General features: G+C 48.7%; 1 protein-coding gene across 5 annotated transcripts in view; it reads left to right on the forward strand.

Moving 5' to 3' along the window:
• The first annotated feature begins 2,007 nt into the window (after positions 1 to 2,007).
• Positions 2,008 to 13,991, forward strand: part of RXRA (retinoid X receptor alpha) — a 287,469-nt gene continuing 275,485 nt past the window's right edge. Inside the window, exon 1 of one of the 5 annotated variants that reach the window (XM_075905236.2) lies at positions 2,008 to 2,368. In XM_075905236.2, the coding sequence (XP_075761351.2) occupies positions 2,341 to 2,368 (28 nt within the window). In that variant the 5' untranslated portion in view covers positions 2,008 to 2,340. Of the gene's footprint in view, positions 2,369 to 3,080; positions 6,683 to 13,991 lie in introns of those variants that run through there. The other 4 variants (XM_075905238.2, XM_075905237.2, XM_075905241.2 and 1 more) reach the window with 4 other exon arrangements.

A 13,991-nucleotide genomic window follows, 5' to 3' on the forward strand; every position in this document is an offset into this window, starting at 1 on the left:
GATTGCGGGTGGGTAAGATGCTAACTTTGTTTCCCACACCGTCCAGCCTTTCCGGTCCATCAAGTTACAAATGCGCATTCTCGACAGGGCTGAGCACCATTTCTCAAAGCTGGAGACACCCCGGTGTGCTGGGCACGTTGCACAGACCGTTCAAACCAGAAGACGGTCCGGGGGGGAGCAGGGGGTTGCACCCGCGAGGCCATGGGGGTGACGCGTGGGCATGTGAGCTCTCAGGGAAGTCGCACGCCAAGTTACTGACTTGTATCTTTTTTATAGGAAATGAACTAAATCCTGTTTCAGTTGCAGGAGGGTCAGACGAGACCAGGGCTGAGACACGGCATGGGGGTCGGATCCGTCCCACCAGGTGCAGCCCGTGGCTATAGGCGGACTCGGCCACCGCTTAGGGCACCGCCGCCCAGGACGCCCAATGATGACGTCACAGGGGCGCCCACCAATGACGTCAGTCCATTCACGGCCCTGCAGGCGGGGGCACTGATCGTGCGTTCCGCCTGGGGCACCAGCTGCCACAGCCGGCCTCGGGCTGCTCCTGTGTCCCACCTGACACTTTCATCCACCTGTGGACGGCATCTGGCCACTTTCTATTGATATGCTGTTGCCAGTGCCACTGAATTTTCAGGCGGTGGCTCAGGCAGCAGGATCCTATTTAAATGGTTCATGACTTCACGTCGCGGCAGGGACCAGAGCTGCGAGTCCTTTAAATAGCCACAGCAATCCCAGGCAGCTGCCAGGCAATGCGGTAGCAGCAGGACCACGAGTCCCGAGCCCTTTGCTGTGTTTTTAATTCAAAGCCTTCAGCCCCAGACAACTTGGGGAGGGAGGGGGGAGGAGGCTAGTCCCTAGACCCGCTCCTTGCGCTCCAGGCCCCGCCCCTTCTTGGGGGAGGAGGTGGGCGGCGACCACATACCAAAATTCATTAAGTGGTCCCCCGCCATCGCCCACCCCTGGATTAGAGGATCAAGACTGACCCTTCTGACCTAAAGGTCTGTAAGACACCAGAGAAAAGGGAAGAGCCACTTGGAGTCAGAATTCGCTCGTGGCTCAGGTTGCCAGGTGTCCGCTTTTGAACTGGACAGTCCAGTATTTGAGCTGTCTGCTCGGGACACAAATTGAGACAATAGAAATGAGAAAATAGAACTGTCCGGTATTTTCTAAATAAGAGGGAATGTAGATTGTGATGTCATATCAAGTGTGTCCGGTATTTTTGTTGAAACCATCTGGCAACCCTACTCGCGGCTCTTTCCAGAGCGACACAAGTTCCTTCGTGCCTCCTTAAATTTGCACTTGGTGACTCGTGTCAGTTACCTAGACGGGGGTTTTGTAACATGTGTCTGTGGTAAATTGATGGATCATTCCAGCACGTGATAGGCAGGCCAGCAGATCTAGCCTATTTATCCACCCACCAATTTTCCCTCTAAGGCAGAGAGACTTTCGCAGCCAGGAATAGGAACATTCCAGCCTCCCAGGACATTAATTCCTGAGGCAGCTTTGGAAAATCTCAGCCTAACGGGCCCCATCTTCCCTCTTCTACTCTCAGAAGTAATTCCTTTCTTTTTCCTGGCTCTGCTCAGCCGCCTTCCCTGTAAGTCCCCCACTTACAAAAGTTTTAGGACTTGGACCAGTCCTTCTACCACCCATGAAAGCCCCCCCAAAGTACTGAATGGCATCACTTCAGCAAGAGCCTTGATGGGGTACCACTCCCACCTGCATCCTCAATTACCTTTACCTGTGAAGCTCTGAGGTGGGCCTTTTCCCCTGCATGTGCTCTTAACCTGTATCGTCCCATGGCGCCCTGCAGCGTGATTTGCATGCAATTTCCCTAGGGTCGTTCGGATCCTAAGCCAGCTTCTGAAAGCAGCCCCCTCTTCAAAGCCACCCGCCTCCCCCTCCCGGCCGCCCTCGAGAAAACTAGTTGGTGCAGGCTCCCAGCTGGCCGTGCCGTCGCTGCGACCAGGTTGGCCCTCCCGCTCCCCCTTGGCTGGGTCCCCTTTGCATTGCAGCTCCTGTAGTTGGAATAGAGAGACACAGAGACACAAGTACTTTAGTTACATTGTTGGGTGAGTTTGAAACAACTCCCCCTGCCTCGGGCTTACACACACTGTGACTGGATTTCCTATTCCACCCGCTCCGGTGCTGCGTGCCTTCTGCTGCTGCTTATTTTTAAATCAATGCAAAGCTGCGGGCTTTGATTTTTTTTCCCTCCCCCCTCTTTTTTTTTTACACCCCCCTCCCTTCTCTCGTTTGCTTTGATTTCTGCGCGCGCGTGTGTTTTGCCTCCACCGATCTTCAACAAATCGTTTGGGCATGAGTTAAACACCCGATATGGACACCAAACATTTCCTGCCACTGGGTGAGTTTTGTTGCAAAGGGTTCTCCGCGCAGACGGCGCTAGATATTCGGATTGAAATGCTATGGCTTGCTGGGGGAGGGCGGGGGCAGAGGGCAAGCGTGCAAAGGACAGACGATCGGCCGGGAGAAGTGGAACAGGGCGGGGGTGTGGAGGGGGGGGCATGAAAAAGTGGCTTTATTGCAACGCGGATGGTTTGATCCGGGACACCCCCTATGCCCCCTTTTCCACGAACCATTGCAGGAAGTCAGGCTGGCTGGAGAAAGCTTGTTTCGTGCATGGACTGGGAGGCATTGCTGGGGGGGGGGGGGGGGACGCTGCAGCGCGGGGACTTGTTTGTCAGTTTCGCCGCCTGCCCTAGACAGCGCCGATCCCTTGTGGATTTGGCCTGTTCCCTCTTGGCGAGTCCCAATTTTGGTAGATGCGCGTCTGGATTATTATTTTTTTTTGTTTGTTTTCTCCCTTCCCCTGCAACGTGTCGAGCGAGCGTCATTGTGTTTTGCAGATGGAGACCACAGATCAAACTACTGTTGAGGAAGGAGGGAAGGGGGGGGGGGGTTGATTTTTTTGAAAGTGCTGCGAGCTTTGGGCTGGAAATACGTGCGCGCTGCTTCGTGGCCGGAGGGTTGGGGAGAGGGCCCGGGATGGGCCGCGGCGTGGGGGGGGGGGGGGGTCGCGGGGAGGAAAAGAAGGGAGCTCGGACACGCTGGAGACATTTTTTTTGCGCGGGGCGGGGGTTGGGGGGCGCAAAATGCGCGCGCGCGCAAGAGCGAGCGAGATCCGCTAAGGGACTTGGCACGGCGGCGAGCGCTATTTTCAAACGTGGGACTCGCAGCCAGGCACTCAAAAAAGAATTAAAAGTTTGCTCTCCGAGTGGCCCCGATCGTCAGGCACAGAACCCCCGTCCCTGGTCCACTGACCTAGACAAAAGCAATTCTGGAATGGAAACGGGGTGTTAAGTGAGATTTTGAGGGGTGCGCCCACTCCGGACAGGTCTTGGTTTGTTTTGCACAACCGGCTTTGGCTGTGCCTTGCATTGCTCTGAATGCTCTGTTTTATTCCTGGAGCAGTGGCTGACATGTGGCAAAACCCCTTTGCTTTGTATTTATGTACTTGTTTGTTTGTTTCCTTCTCCTCTCCCCCCCTTCTCCAGCCCTTGCCTTCCTCTGTAGGCATTTGCCGTGTGCAGTCTGGCAGAGATAAATGTAATTGCTGGGGTTAAAGGTGCCTGCCTGTAATACATTGACCGCCAAGTGTTGATCCAAAAGATGTATTTCAGGGGCATCTTTCTTCTTTTTCCAGAAAGAGGTGTCAGCCCAGACAGGTTCTGTGTTGGCTCTTTGGGTTTGTTTTATTGTGTTTTCAATTCCCCCCCGCCCCCCTCCCAGCGTGACTTTGCCAACCTTTCAGTAAGGGAATCAAGTCTTGGCTTGAAAGGGGAAAAGCTTCCTTGTCTCTTGATTTCCAAAAAGTGCCGTTGTTTTGCGCTTACCCTACAGGCCAGCGTTTAAAATCCAACAAATCTGGGAGAATAACTGTGAGCAATAAGGGGCAGGAAAATTCGCAGCTCAGATAAAGGGCCCAATCCTGCTGTCACTGAGATCCCAGGCAAGATCAGTCGCTAAATTCCATCTCCCGTTTTTACCCCGGTATATTGGTGGGGGGCTAAGGCTGGCCAGACATGCGACATGAGTTACAGACTTGTAGCCCGTGGCAGGACAGGAAGAGCAGCCTGCTAGTGCTAGCCTGAACTCTGACGTCCCTTGGTTTTGCTTGGTTCCTTCATATCAGTGCACTAAACCCCTTTTAAAAGAGTGGTGGTTTTCATTCATGCAGAGTCCATTTTTTTAATGGCCGAATAAACAACAGCAACAAAAAAAATGCACCTTCCCAAATGGACACCAAAGAGTTTCTGTGACTTCAGCAGCGGTGCCTGTGCTCAGTCCTGGGTCCCTTGGACATGAGACGGTCCTAAAAACCATTGTGGTTTTATTGCCACATGCAATTGATTTTGATGGGAGATGAAAAGGCCCCCAAAGTGCTCAAGTGGTTTTTCCAAGTGGAAATCTCTCCTCTGCCGCTTGACACTCACAACATCTTTTTTTTTTCAGTCTAACGGATTTATTTTTTATTGCCGTTATTTCGGGTGGCTCAAACAAAAACATCGGAAGCCGTTAAAAATCATGTTCTGCCGACTGCTGCGTCGCTGTATCTCTGCCTTCCCCACCAAATGCCTTAATTTTATTTGCAGCTTTGTACTTTATTCACGCTTTACACTGGGAACAACGTAGGCACTGAAGACAAAGGCAAAACCTCCCCTGACTTCCTAAATCTTATACTTGGGGGTTCGACAGTACCTGAGGTATTTTGATGGCTGGGCACTATATACATTTAACCAAATGTAGCATTAACAGACATTTGATCTTGGGGAGACGAAATGTGCATATCCAGGCTGATAAAGGATTTTTTCCTGGGTGCAAATGAAGAAAAAAAAAAGCTGATTTAAAACTCATTTATAAACGATGGGAGCAGGGCCTGGTTTGCTTCTGTGGAAATTTGCAACACACATTTCAGCCCATCAGGAGCTGAAGCATTCGGAGGAGAGCAGCAGTGTTAGCGTAACACATCCACGGACCCCGAAGGGGAGAAAATAAAAACAAGCCGTGACTGCCTCTTAAAAGATTCATCTGCTTTCAGGGGCTGTTTGAAAGGGGAGATGAATGTTAGTGACCTGCCGGTGTGAATGATTCCTGAGCTTTTCCCAGAGGTATTTTCCACCTGCCTTCAAAAAAGTTTGCTTTGTGTGTAGTGCCGTGTAGGGACAAAGCTTGCGGGGGAGGAGAGAGGATGAGGGATGCAAGATGAAGGAAGAGAGAGGGACCCCTTAGAACATCGGCCGAGCCTTTCGCAGTGAGATCAGAATTGTCTCTCTGAGGCAGCTTTGGGAAACCTGATTGGTAAGGATCAGGAAGCAGTGACTGGTTTGAGCTCGGGACTGTTTTGGAAAGACGGCTGCTTGCCATAGGGATGAAGGGGGAAGTTTCATGAGAGGGTGAACTACAGGAAATGTATTCCCTGCAGACTGGAGCAGGAGGGAGGGAGAGGAATCTTAGTTGGATGAGCACAGAGAACATGCACTGGTCAAGGGCCAAAAGCAGGTCTCCGGGACGGTGCTGCTCTACAAAAGACTCCTCAGTACTCAGTTGGCCGGAAGAGGCTCAATAAATAAAGACTTCTGGCCGAGTTCTGCCCTCAGTGTTGCTTGGGTAACCCCACCGATGTCACCGGTGTAAAGGAGGGCAGAGCGGGGCCCATTAAAACTTGTAGTTCAGTGTAGCTAGCTATGGACCAGTGAATGCCATAGGGAAACTCCAGTTAGTGCCCCATGTGGCCCATCTTTTAAACCTTGTGGGATTCTGAGAACACCCCCTCTTGATGCTCCACACTGCCCTGTCTCGCCAGCTAATACCAGGCCTTAAATTCACCCCCCCAAAAAAGTCTTCCAGTGTCAGGGCTCTTAATAGCTGAGTCACTGCCTCCCTTCCCCCCAGTGCCATGCCAAGATGGCTGTGCTGCCCAGGGACACTGAGGTGGTCTATTCTTTGGAGTGAAACTCCAAAATACCTCTCAGTACACCTGGGTTTTTGTGGTAGCTGGGCCATGGCCATAGACTTCTCTTCTACAAGATAGGAAATGGGCAGGGACTTTCCTACTTTTGGACACACCCCTTTACCTCAGCCACGCTGAAGGAGATAAACAAGATGTTATCACGCATGCTCACTCAGCCCTGGGCTGGTGGGACGAGATTACATTCAGCCAGGCGGACTGTACGCTTTGTGTTCGTTTGGTGATGTTCCGGCACTAGGCCGAGCGAGGACTTTATAAATACCAAGATAGAAAGAGTTTGATAAGAGAAACGCAGATGCGAAACTAATCTCTGTTTTTGTTTGCTCGGTCTCTGTCTGAACATTACAATCCAATCCTGTTTGTTCCTACCTTTAGTTTATTTGTTTTTCTCTCTCCCTCATTTTACTGTCTGCCGCTGTTTAGCTGTAACTGGTGTGGTGTATTTTGGAAAATCACACTTGAACATCACGGTTCCCGAGGAAAGAAACAGTTAAATTGGAGTCTTTTGTGGAATCCAAGGTCTGTTTCCCAACCCGAGGTCACAGAGTAGCTCAGTTCATTGGGTTGCAATTTTAATAAAGCCCTCCTTTCCATCGGAACTGTTCATCGGGATGGTTACAGCTGCTCGGGATCTGACTTTTGGATTGGCTGTCCAAGAAACTGCAGAATCAAAATAAGCAAAAGTGTCGGGTAGCGTAACAAACAAACAAAGAAACAAAGGGTTTTGTTCTGAAGGGAAAAAATATGGCTGGGGAGAGTAAGTAACTTTACAGAGCGGTGAAAGGCTACCAAGCGTGTAAACTTTTGGACAACCAACACGTCTTCATCTTGACTTGCTTGTATCTCTATTAAGCAGAGCCTGGGACACCGTCTAAGACTGGTCTTTGGGCAGAATTATCTGCTGGATTTTGTTATGTGAACAGACGGTGTTGTGGAGGAGAGATATCACACTTATTCCTCTTTGTGGCCCACACGCGATCCCGATATACGGTTTCTGAGTTGGAAACCTAGAGTATGGTGGAAAATGAGGGGGTGGGGGGAATCCTCCCAAAACTAAAATGAAAAAGGTCAACCCTGTTTTCATTTTCAGGTATGTGAAAGGGATGGATTTATAACAATTTTTTTGTGCAAAGGGAGGGGGTTATATTTTTTGCTTTCTCCTTTTCCTGGGGACGCGTTTCTCCTTTTTTCCTTTTTTATTATATTGCCAAGGAGGGGAAAGAAAAGAGAGGGCCAAAGAAGAACCCCTTCCCCTGCAAAATGAAAACAAGGCTTTGGCAGAAAAATGTGAAGAAAAATGTAAATAAAAACTCCAAGTGGCAGAATGTTCGATTTTGAGGGAAAAAAATCCATTTTTTGACAGACCATGCTTTTATTAAATTATTCGTTTTGATAGATCTTAAGACAATTGAGTCTGCTTTGAGTGTGCTGGTAACTGAAATAAAATCCCGTGACCTGGACAAACAAAGGTGCTTAGCATCTTCTCCGGGTATTAGCATTGCACAGAATCAGGCCCTCAAGGGCATGAGCTATGCACAGTCATTTTTCATTTTTCTGTTCAGCTTTTTTATCTTTGAATCTAATGTGGTGCAGGCCTTCTGACTTTACACAGGCAAAATAAGTTGGAAAGGGGGTTTCTGGTCAACAACATGCTTTGTTTGGACTCAGATCTCTGTTATAAATGTGGTCTCAGTTCCCCGAAGGTGAATGGACTCCACATTTACCCACCAATGATGGAGAACAGAATTAGCTCTTCTCTTATTAGGGGCGTTTTATTTTACAGACAGTCCCCGGGTTACGTACAAGATAGGGACTGTAGGTTTGTTCTTAAGTTGAATTTGTATGTAAGTCAGAACTGGTACATATTGTAGGGGAAACTCTAGCCAAACATTTCTCCAGAGCTCAGTTTTAGTCTCCCACACCTCACTTCCCTCAGTCCTTTATTCTCAAGCAGAGGTGTCTGCTGAGAAAAGCCGCTCCGCGTCTCCCTGGTCTGCTTGGGGGGGGGGGGGGGCGCTAGCTTCGCATCTCCCTGGTCTGCTGGGGGGAAGCAGCTAGTGCGGGGTTGCCTCACCCCATTTGTAAGTAGGGATCCGATGTAAGTCGGATCCATGTAACCCGGGGACTGCCTGTATTTAAAAGAAAGGGGCTCAGAGAGAATTCCACAGAATGTTAGTTATTCATTGCAAATATTATTGTTGGCCTATCCAGCCTGTTCACAAACCCAGGGAGAATCAAAACATCTTGCTGGAGAAATATACTATGAGTTTATCCTGCAACCTTTTGAAGGAGAAGATAAATTTTGTTTGTTTTTGAGAAATGGGTTAAAAAATACGTTGAGTCGAGTGTTGTGGCAGGGCGGCCTGTGGAGGGGGCAGATTCCTGGCAGCCATGGCGCTGCCACTCATTTGAGTTTTTTGTGGCACCGTGAACCAAAATAAACAAACAGAGCCGTGTCGGCGCCGCGCTCCTGGCGGGAGCGGGGCAGGGCCTCTGGGTCCAGATCATGTCACGACCCTCCACCATCCAAGTTCACAAAAGTTCTGGAGTCATCCAAATGTTAGGGTCATATTACATTCTTGGGCCAAGCCCCCGAAGCCAAGAGCAATTCTCGACACCAGGAACATGCAGGGTTTGGTTGAAGGACTGGCCTTTATTTACTAGCCAGGGGGTGGTAAACACTAACGCAGCGGTTCCCAAAGTTTTCAGATGGGGACCCATTTTGACAATTCAGGAAGACTTGGTGACCCAAGGCAATTCAAAAATGGGGGGAGGAGGGAGGGCAGAGCCACCAGGGGAGATACTTGGCAACCCTTTTAAAATGTAATTGCGACCCGTATTTGGGTCACGACACATAGGTTGGGAAACCCTGACTAACATAATGTCGACAGACCCAGGTTGCTGGAGGGTGGAATTGAACCTGGGACTTAGGTGCTAAAGCCATGTCCTTTTACAACATCAGCTAAAAGCCAGCTGGCCCATAGCTAAGGCTGTAGTGCCGACTTTACTCTTCCTCGCCAATGGTCTCAATGCTTCTGGATTACACTGCTGCGATCGATCTTCCGGTGTTTGATTTAGTGAGTCTAGTTAAGACCTACTAAATCGATCTCAGAGGGCACCCCCGTCCGCAGCGGGTACTCCAGCTTCTGCGGGGAGTAAGGGAAGCTAACGGGAGCCTCCCGCTGTGGGGAAAGCGGGGAACCTCAAAACAAGGTACGTAGACTTCAGCTATGTGATTAATGTAGCTTCAGTTGCATATCTTGATTTGCACTTCCCTTTTGGTGTAGACCTGGCCTAAGATAAGGAGAAAGCACCCGTGACTCCATTCTTGAAGTCAGTCTGCTGGATACGCCCAGTAGTCAACAACGTAGCACAAGGCTGTGAAGTTCTTTCTGGGGAGCTCCGGCAGGGCAGCTCTGGTGTTGCTCAGACAAACACGCCTTTACCCATTTTGGGTACCGTTTCTTTGGGCTTGAACCTGTTTGATCCCCAGCTGCTCTGCTCCAAGCTCTGCCTCCTCACCCCCACCCCGAGCCATAGTACCCCAGAGAAGTCCCATCTCAGTGCCCCCCAAATGCCCATGGTGCTGCTGACCTTATGGTAACTTTGTTATGCACAGAAGAAATGGGATTCCTTCCCACAGGGGGCACACCCTGGAATTTGAACCGGGAGAGGGGCTGCTGATCAGAAGGACTGTGCTAATTCCCAAACACCACCTCCTTGCATTCTAATGTCCTAACCACTAAACCATGCTGCCTCTCAGAGAACAGCCGAGCCTGGCTCAGCACATTTAAAAGTAGGCTGGGGAGAGCAGGGCCTGTTGTAGGGGATGGTCCTTTATCGTTAGCTAACCTTGCAGGACTTTTACTATCCATTTCCATGTCCCTCAGGACCATTGTATCTGAGCACCTGTTGGCCATCTTCAGGGCACTCCTGGGAGGTGAGGAAGTAGCTTGATCTCAGGTCTAGAGCTAGGGAAACTGAGGCACAGCACAAAGAAGTAATTTGTCCAAAGTTTTACCAGGAAGTGGAGGCTGAACCAGGAATTAACCTCAGATCTCCCGAGTTCTTTAATGACTAGCCTTTCCCTCCTTGCTAAAGTGTGGGATCTTATGAATGGAAAGGTGCTTGGCAGAACTAAGCGGTGTGTCAGCGCAGGATCCAACCCAGTAGGAGGGCTCTATCCTGTTTCCTAAAAGACCCAGGTGGGCTGTAATCCTCTCTGTAACTACAGAGAGACGAGGAAGCTGCCTGAGCGGTTTTATTTTAATTGTTTTTGTCGGGAGTTGCCGTATTTTATTGCATTGAAAGACTAGATTACGGGACACCTTTGAACATTTGATGCACGCAAAACCAGCCGCTTTCTGACATGTTCCTCTTTGGGGGTCTTTTGTTCCCCCCCACTTCTACTTCTCAAAGAAAAGGAGATGGCTGGAGGGAGGACAGAGTGGAAGCGAGCGGAGACTGTGTCTCTCCAAAGGCTTCCCGACATAAAGGCAGAGTGAAGCAGTTGAAAGGAGATCACAAGTAAGAATTTAAACACCCTTCACATGCTCCCTCTTCTTCTTCCCAGCCACTCGAGCTGCTTGAAAATCTTCCGGAGGAACATTTTCTCATCAGAAAACACTGCTTCATTAAGATCAAAACTTTCCATTGCAATGTGTCTATCTGACAACATTTTGTTTGGGGTTTTTTTGGGGAGAAGGAGCATAGAGGGGGCAGAAAACCCTGAAAGGCAGCATTTTGAAAAAAAAAGAAAGAGATTATATTACTAATGCAAATCTAACGTTTAAAAAACATCAGCGTTGGAACAAAATGTTTTATCAAAATCAACATTTGAGTGGAGCTGAAATGAAATATTGAGAATCTCATCTCACGGGACATATTTTCCAATGCCCAGAGTTGGAACAAAAACACTTTTTGCTGTGTCAGAATTCCCTGGGGAACGGAAATTCTGGGATTTGACCAGCTTTCCTCAAGAGTGGGTGTTTCTAGACTACAGGGTTTTTTCGAAAAAAAGTCACCTTTTTTCAAAAAATTTCACCTGCGTCTAGACTGCAGCCATGTTCTTTCGAAAGTAAATCGAAAGAACGTCGCAGTTTTTTCGATCGCAGTAAACCTCATTTTATGAGGAATAACGCCTTTTTCGAAAATACTCTTTCGAAAAAAGGTGCTATTGAATGCAAACTGTGCATTTTCGAAAGAGAGCGTCTAGACTCTCTTTCGAAAAAACGTCTCGCTTTTTCGAAAAATCTGCATGTAGTCTCGACGCTCTCTTTCGAAAGAGGCTTGTAGTCTAGATGTAGCCGAAATGAAACAGCATTAGAAGAGAAGATGGGGCAGGTGGTGTGTGTGCTGCGCCTGCATTCTAGGGCAGAGTGGTTCTCCCTCAGATTATGTGCTCTGGTTTGAACACATTGCCAAGGTGTTTTCTGGTCTTCTGGCCTGAATCCCCTCTTTTTATTTGAAGTTGACTTAAACAAACAGGCTGTCTCTAGACTGGCAAGTTTTTCCGCAAAATCAAATGATTTTGCGGAAAAACTTGCCAGCTGTCTACACTGGCCGCTTGAATTTCCGAAAAAGCACTGATGATCTCATGTAAGATTGTCAGTGATTTTCCGGAAATACTATGCTGCTCCCGTTTGGGCAAAAGTCTTTTCCCGAAAGACTTTTGTGCAAAAGGGCTAGTGTAAACAGCATAGTAGTGTTTTCCGCAAAAAAGCTTTTTTGTGGAAAACCGCGTCTCGATTGGCCACAGACGCTTTTCCGCAAAAAGTGCTTTTGTGGAAAAGCATCCTGCCAATCTAGACGTGCTTTTCTGAAAATGCTTTTAACGGAAAACTTTTCCGTTAAAAGTATTTCCGGAAAATCATGCCAGTGTAGATGTAGCCACATGGTCTTGCGGTAATGGGAGGCCTTGGACTGGGAGTTCCAAACCTGGGGTGTTATCGGTTCAGGTAGGACGACTCACCTGTGTAAAAGGAGTCATATAAAAAGTGGAAACTAAGTCAAATGACTCTTCTGCTGTGCACTGCGCTGGTTAGGCCTCAGTCTGGAGTATTGTGTCCAGTTCTGGGTACTACATTTCAGGAAAGATAGGAAGGAATTGGAGAAAGTCCAGAGAAGAGCAACAAAAATGATTGAAGATGTAGAAACATGAGCCCTCACCGACATGGCCACCGACTGAGAAGGAGAAAGACCCTCCCCACATTCCCCTAGCCTAGGGGGGCCCAGGCTAGTAGATTTTGTGTGCCCCAGCCCCATGGTGGAACGGCTGAGCCCATTACCGGGGGTCAGCTCTGAGCCTCAGGGGCTGGATCCAGGCAAGCGACGGGCCGCATCCTGCCCCTGGGACCTTAGGTTCTCCACTTCTGATCTAGATGGTGCTTGGTCCTGCCATGAGGGCAGGGGACTGGACTCGATGACCTCTCGAGGTCCCTTCCAGTTCTTGTGATTCTGTGAAAATGGTTTGTTTTACAGTAATGTCTACGTTAGAGGCACCGACTGAGATCAGAGTCCCATGGTGTGAGGTGCGGTATGTACTCATAGGGAGAGACAGCCCTTGCTTGCCCTGGAAAGCCTACAGCTAAAATATATACAAGGCAAAAAAAAAAAAAAAAAAAAAAGTTGAGAAGGGAAACAGACACGAAGAAGAGAAGTGACTCTTCGAATCTCCACAGTCACTCCATGGCAGAGCTGGGATTAGATCCCACGGATGAATTCCTGGTCCCGTTGGAATCACTGGCAAAATTCCCATTCCCATCAATAGGGCCAGGGTTTCATGCCAGATCATTTAACTCCCAATCTAGTGCCCTAGGTACTAAATCCCCCAGCCTCTTCAGCTGTGTGCTTTAATGCGACGCTGGATTGAGCCCTGTACATCACGTTCTGCTGCATGGGTCCGGGGACACTGATGTTGTTCAGGTGCCTTCATTTCTGTTTGTAAAGAGCTCTGAGAAATCGGCATGGGAGACCGGTGTGCATACGGGGTCTGATTCCCGGCGTTTACACCAGTGTCACACTGGAGTGACTCCATTAACTCTAAAAAAACGAGACATCCTGGGGCACCTTGGAGACTAACAAAAATATAGAGAGCATCATGAGCTTTTGTGGGCCCACATCTTCAGATGAGCTTGAGTGGACTCTTCCACTAACGTTGATAGATGACTCCTGATTTAGCATGGTGAGCGAGAAGAGAACCAAGCTGAAGTGTTAAGTTTGGCGGATTCCCTGTAACTTGGGTCTACGTGATGGCTGCTGGTGGCAGCTTGGATTTTGGGATTCCCCAATGTCAGAATCTGCCTTGAGTATGCGTTGGTTACGAATCACAGCAGTTGTTATTTTTCTAGCCACCTCCCCTGGCACCTTGGGCAAGCGCTTGGAAAGGGAGCAGTGTTCTTTCTGCTCCCCGTCATTGTTGAGAGGCGAGAGAAATGCTGGAGGTTGAACGGGGCTGGATGGAATCGAGGGGTGAAATTCCTCCCTGTGCAGGGCAGCCAGAACAAGACGTCTTCAGCATTTCCCTCCCCAAAAGAGGGTAAAATGTGCTTCCCACACCCCATCCATGTTACACTCAAGTTAGGCTTGATTTGGAATTCATTGATACAAGTGTAAACTGGGAGTAATCCCTCAAGTTAATGGAGTCACAGGTTGGTAAAACTGAAGTCGGGATCTGGTGTATATTTTGCATGATGGGGGAAAGGTGAGTAGATTTTGGTGTGTGGGAAGGCAGAGCAATTGGCTCTCGTTTTATCACAGTCAGGTGAGAATCTGCAGTCAGGTGAGAATCTTGACTTTCATTTAAAAATTAAAGCAAGTTTCTATTCCATATGGTTGGGGAGAAAATATGAATATGAATGAAAACTAAAGGCTTAAAAAACCGGAAGGCAAAGGAAACAGACAGCTATGGTATAATTTTATAAAATTCTCATGCTTTTTAAGCTAATCTCATGATTTTTTTGGGGGGGGGGGGGAGCTCACATCATGGTCTGTAAATGCT

This window comes from Pelodiscus sinensis, chromosome 23 (assembly GCF_052426305.1).
Source record: "Pelodiscus sinensis isolate ZL-2025 chromosome 23, ASM5242630v1, whole genome shotgun sequence".
Classification (NCBI taxonomy): domain Eukaryota; kingdom Metazoa; phylum Chordata; order Testudines; family Trionychidae; genus Pelodiscus; species Pelodiscus sinensis.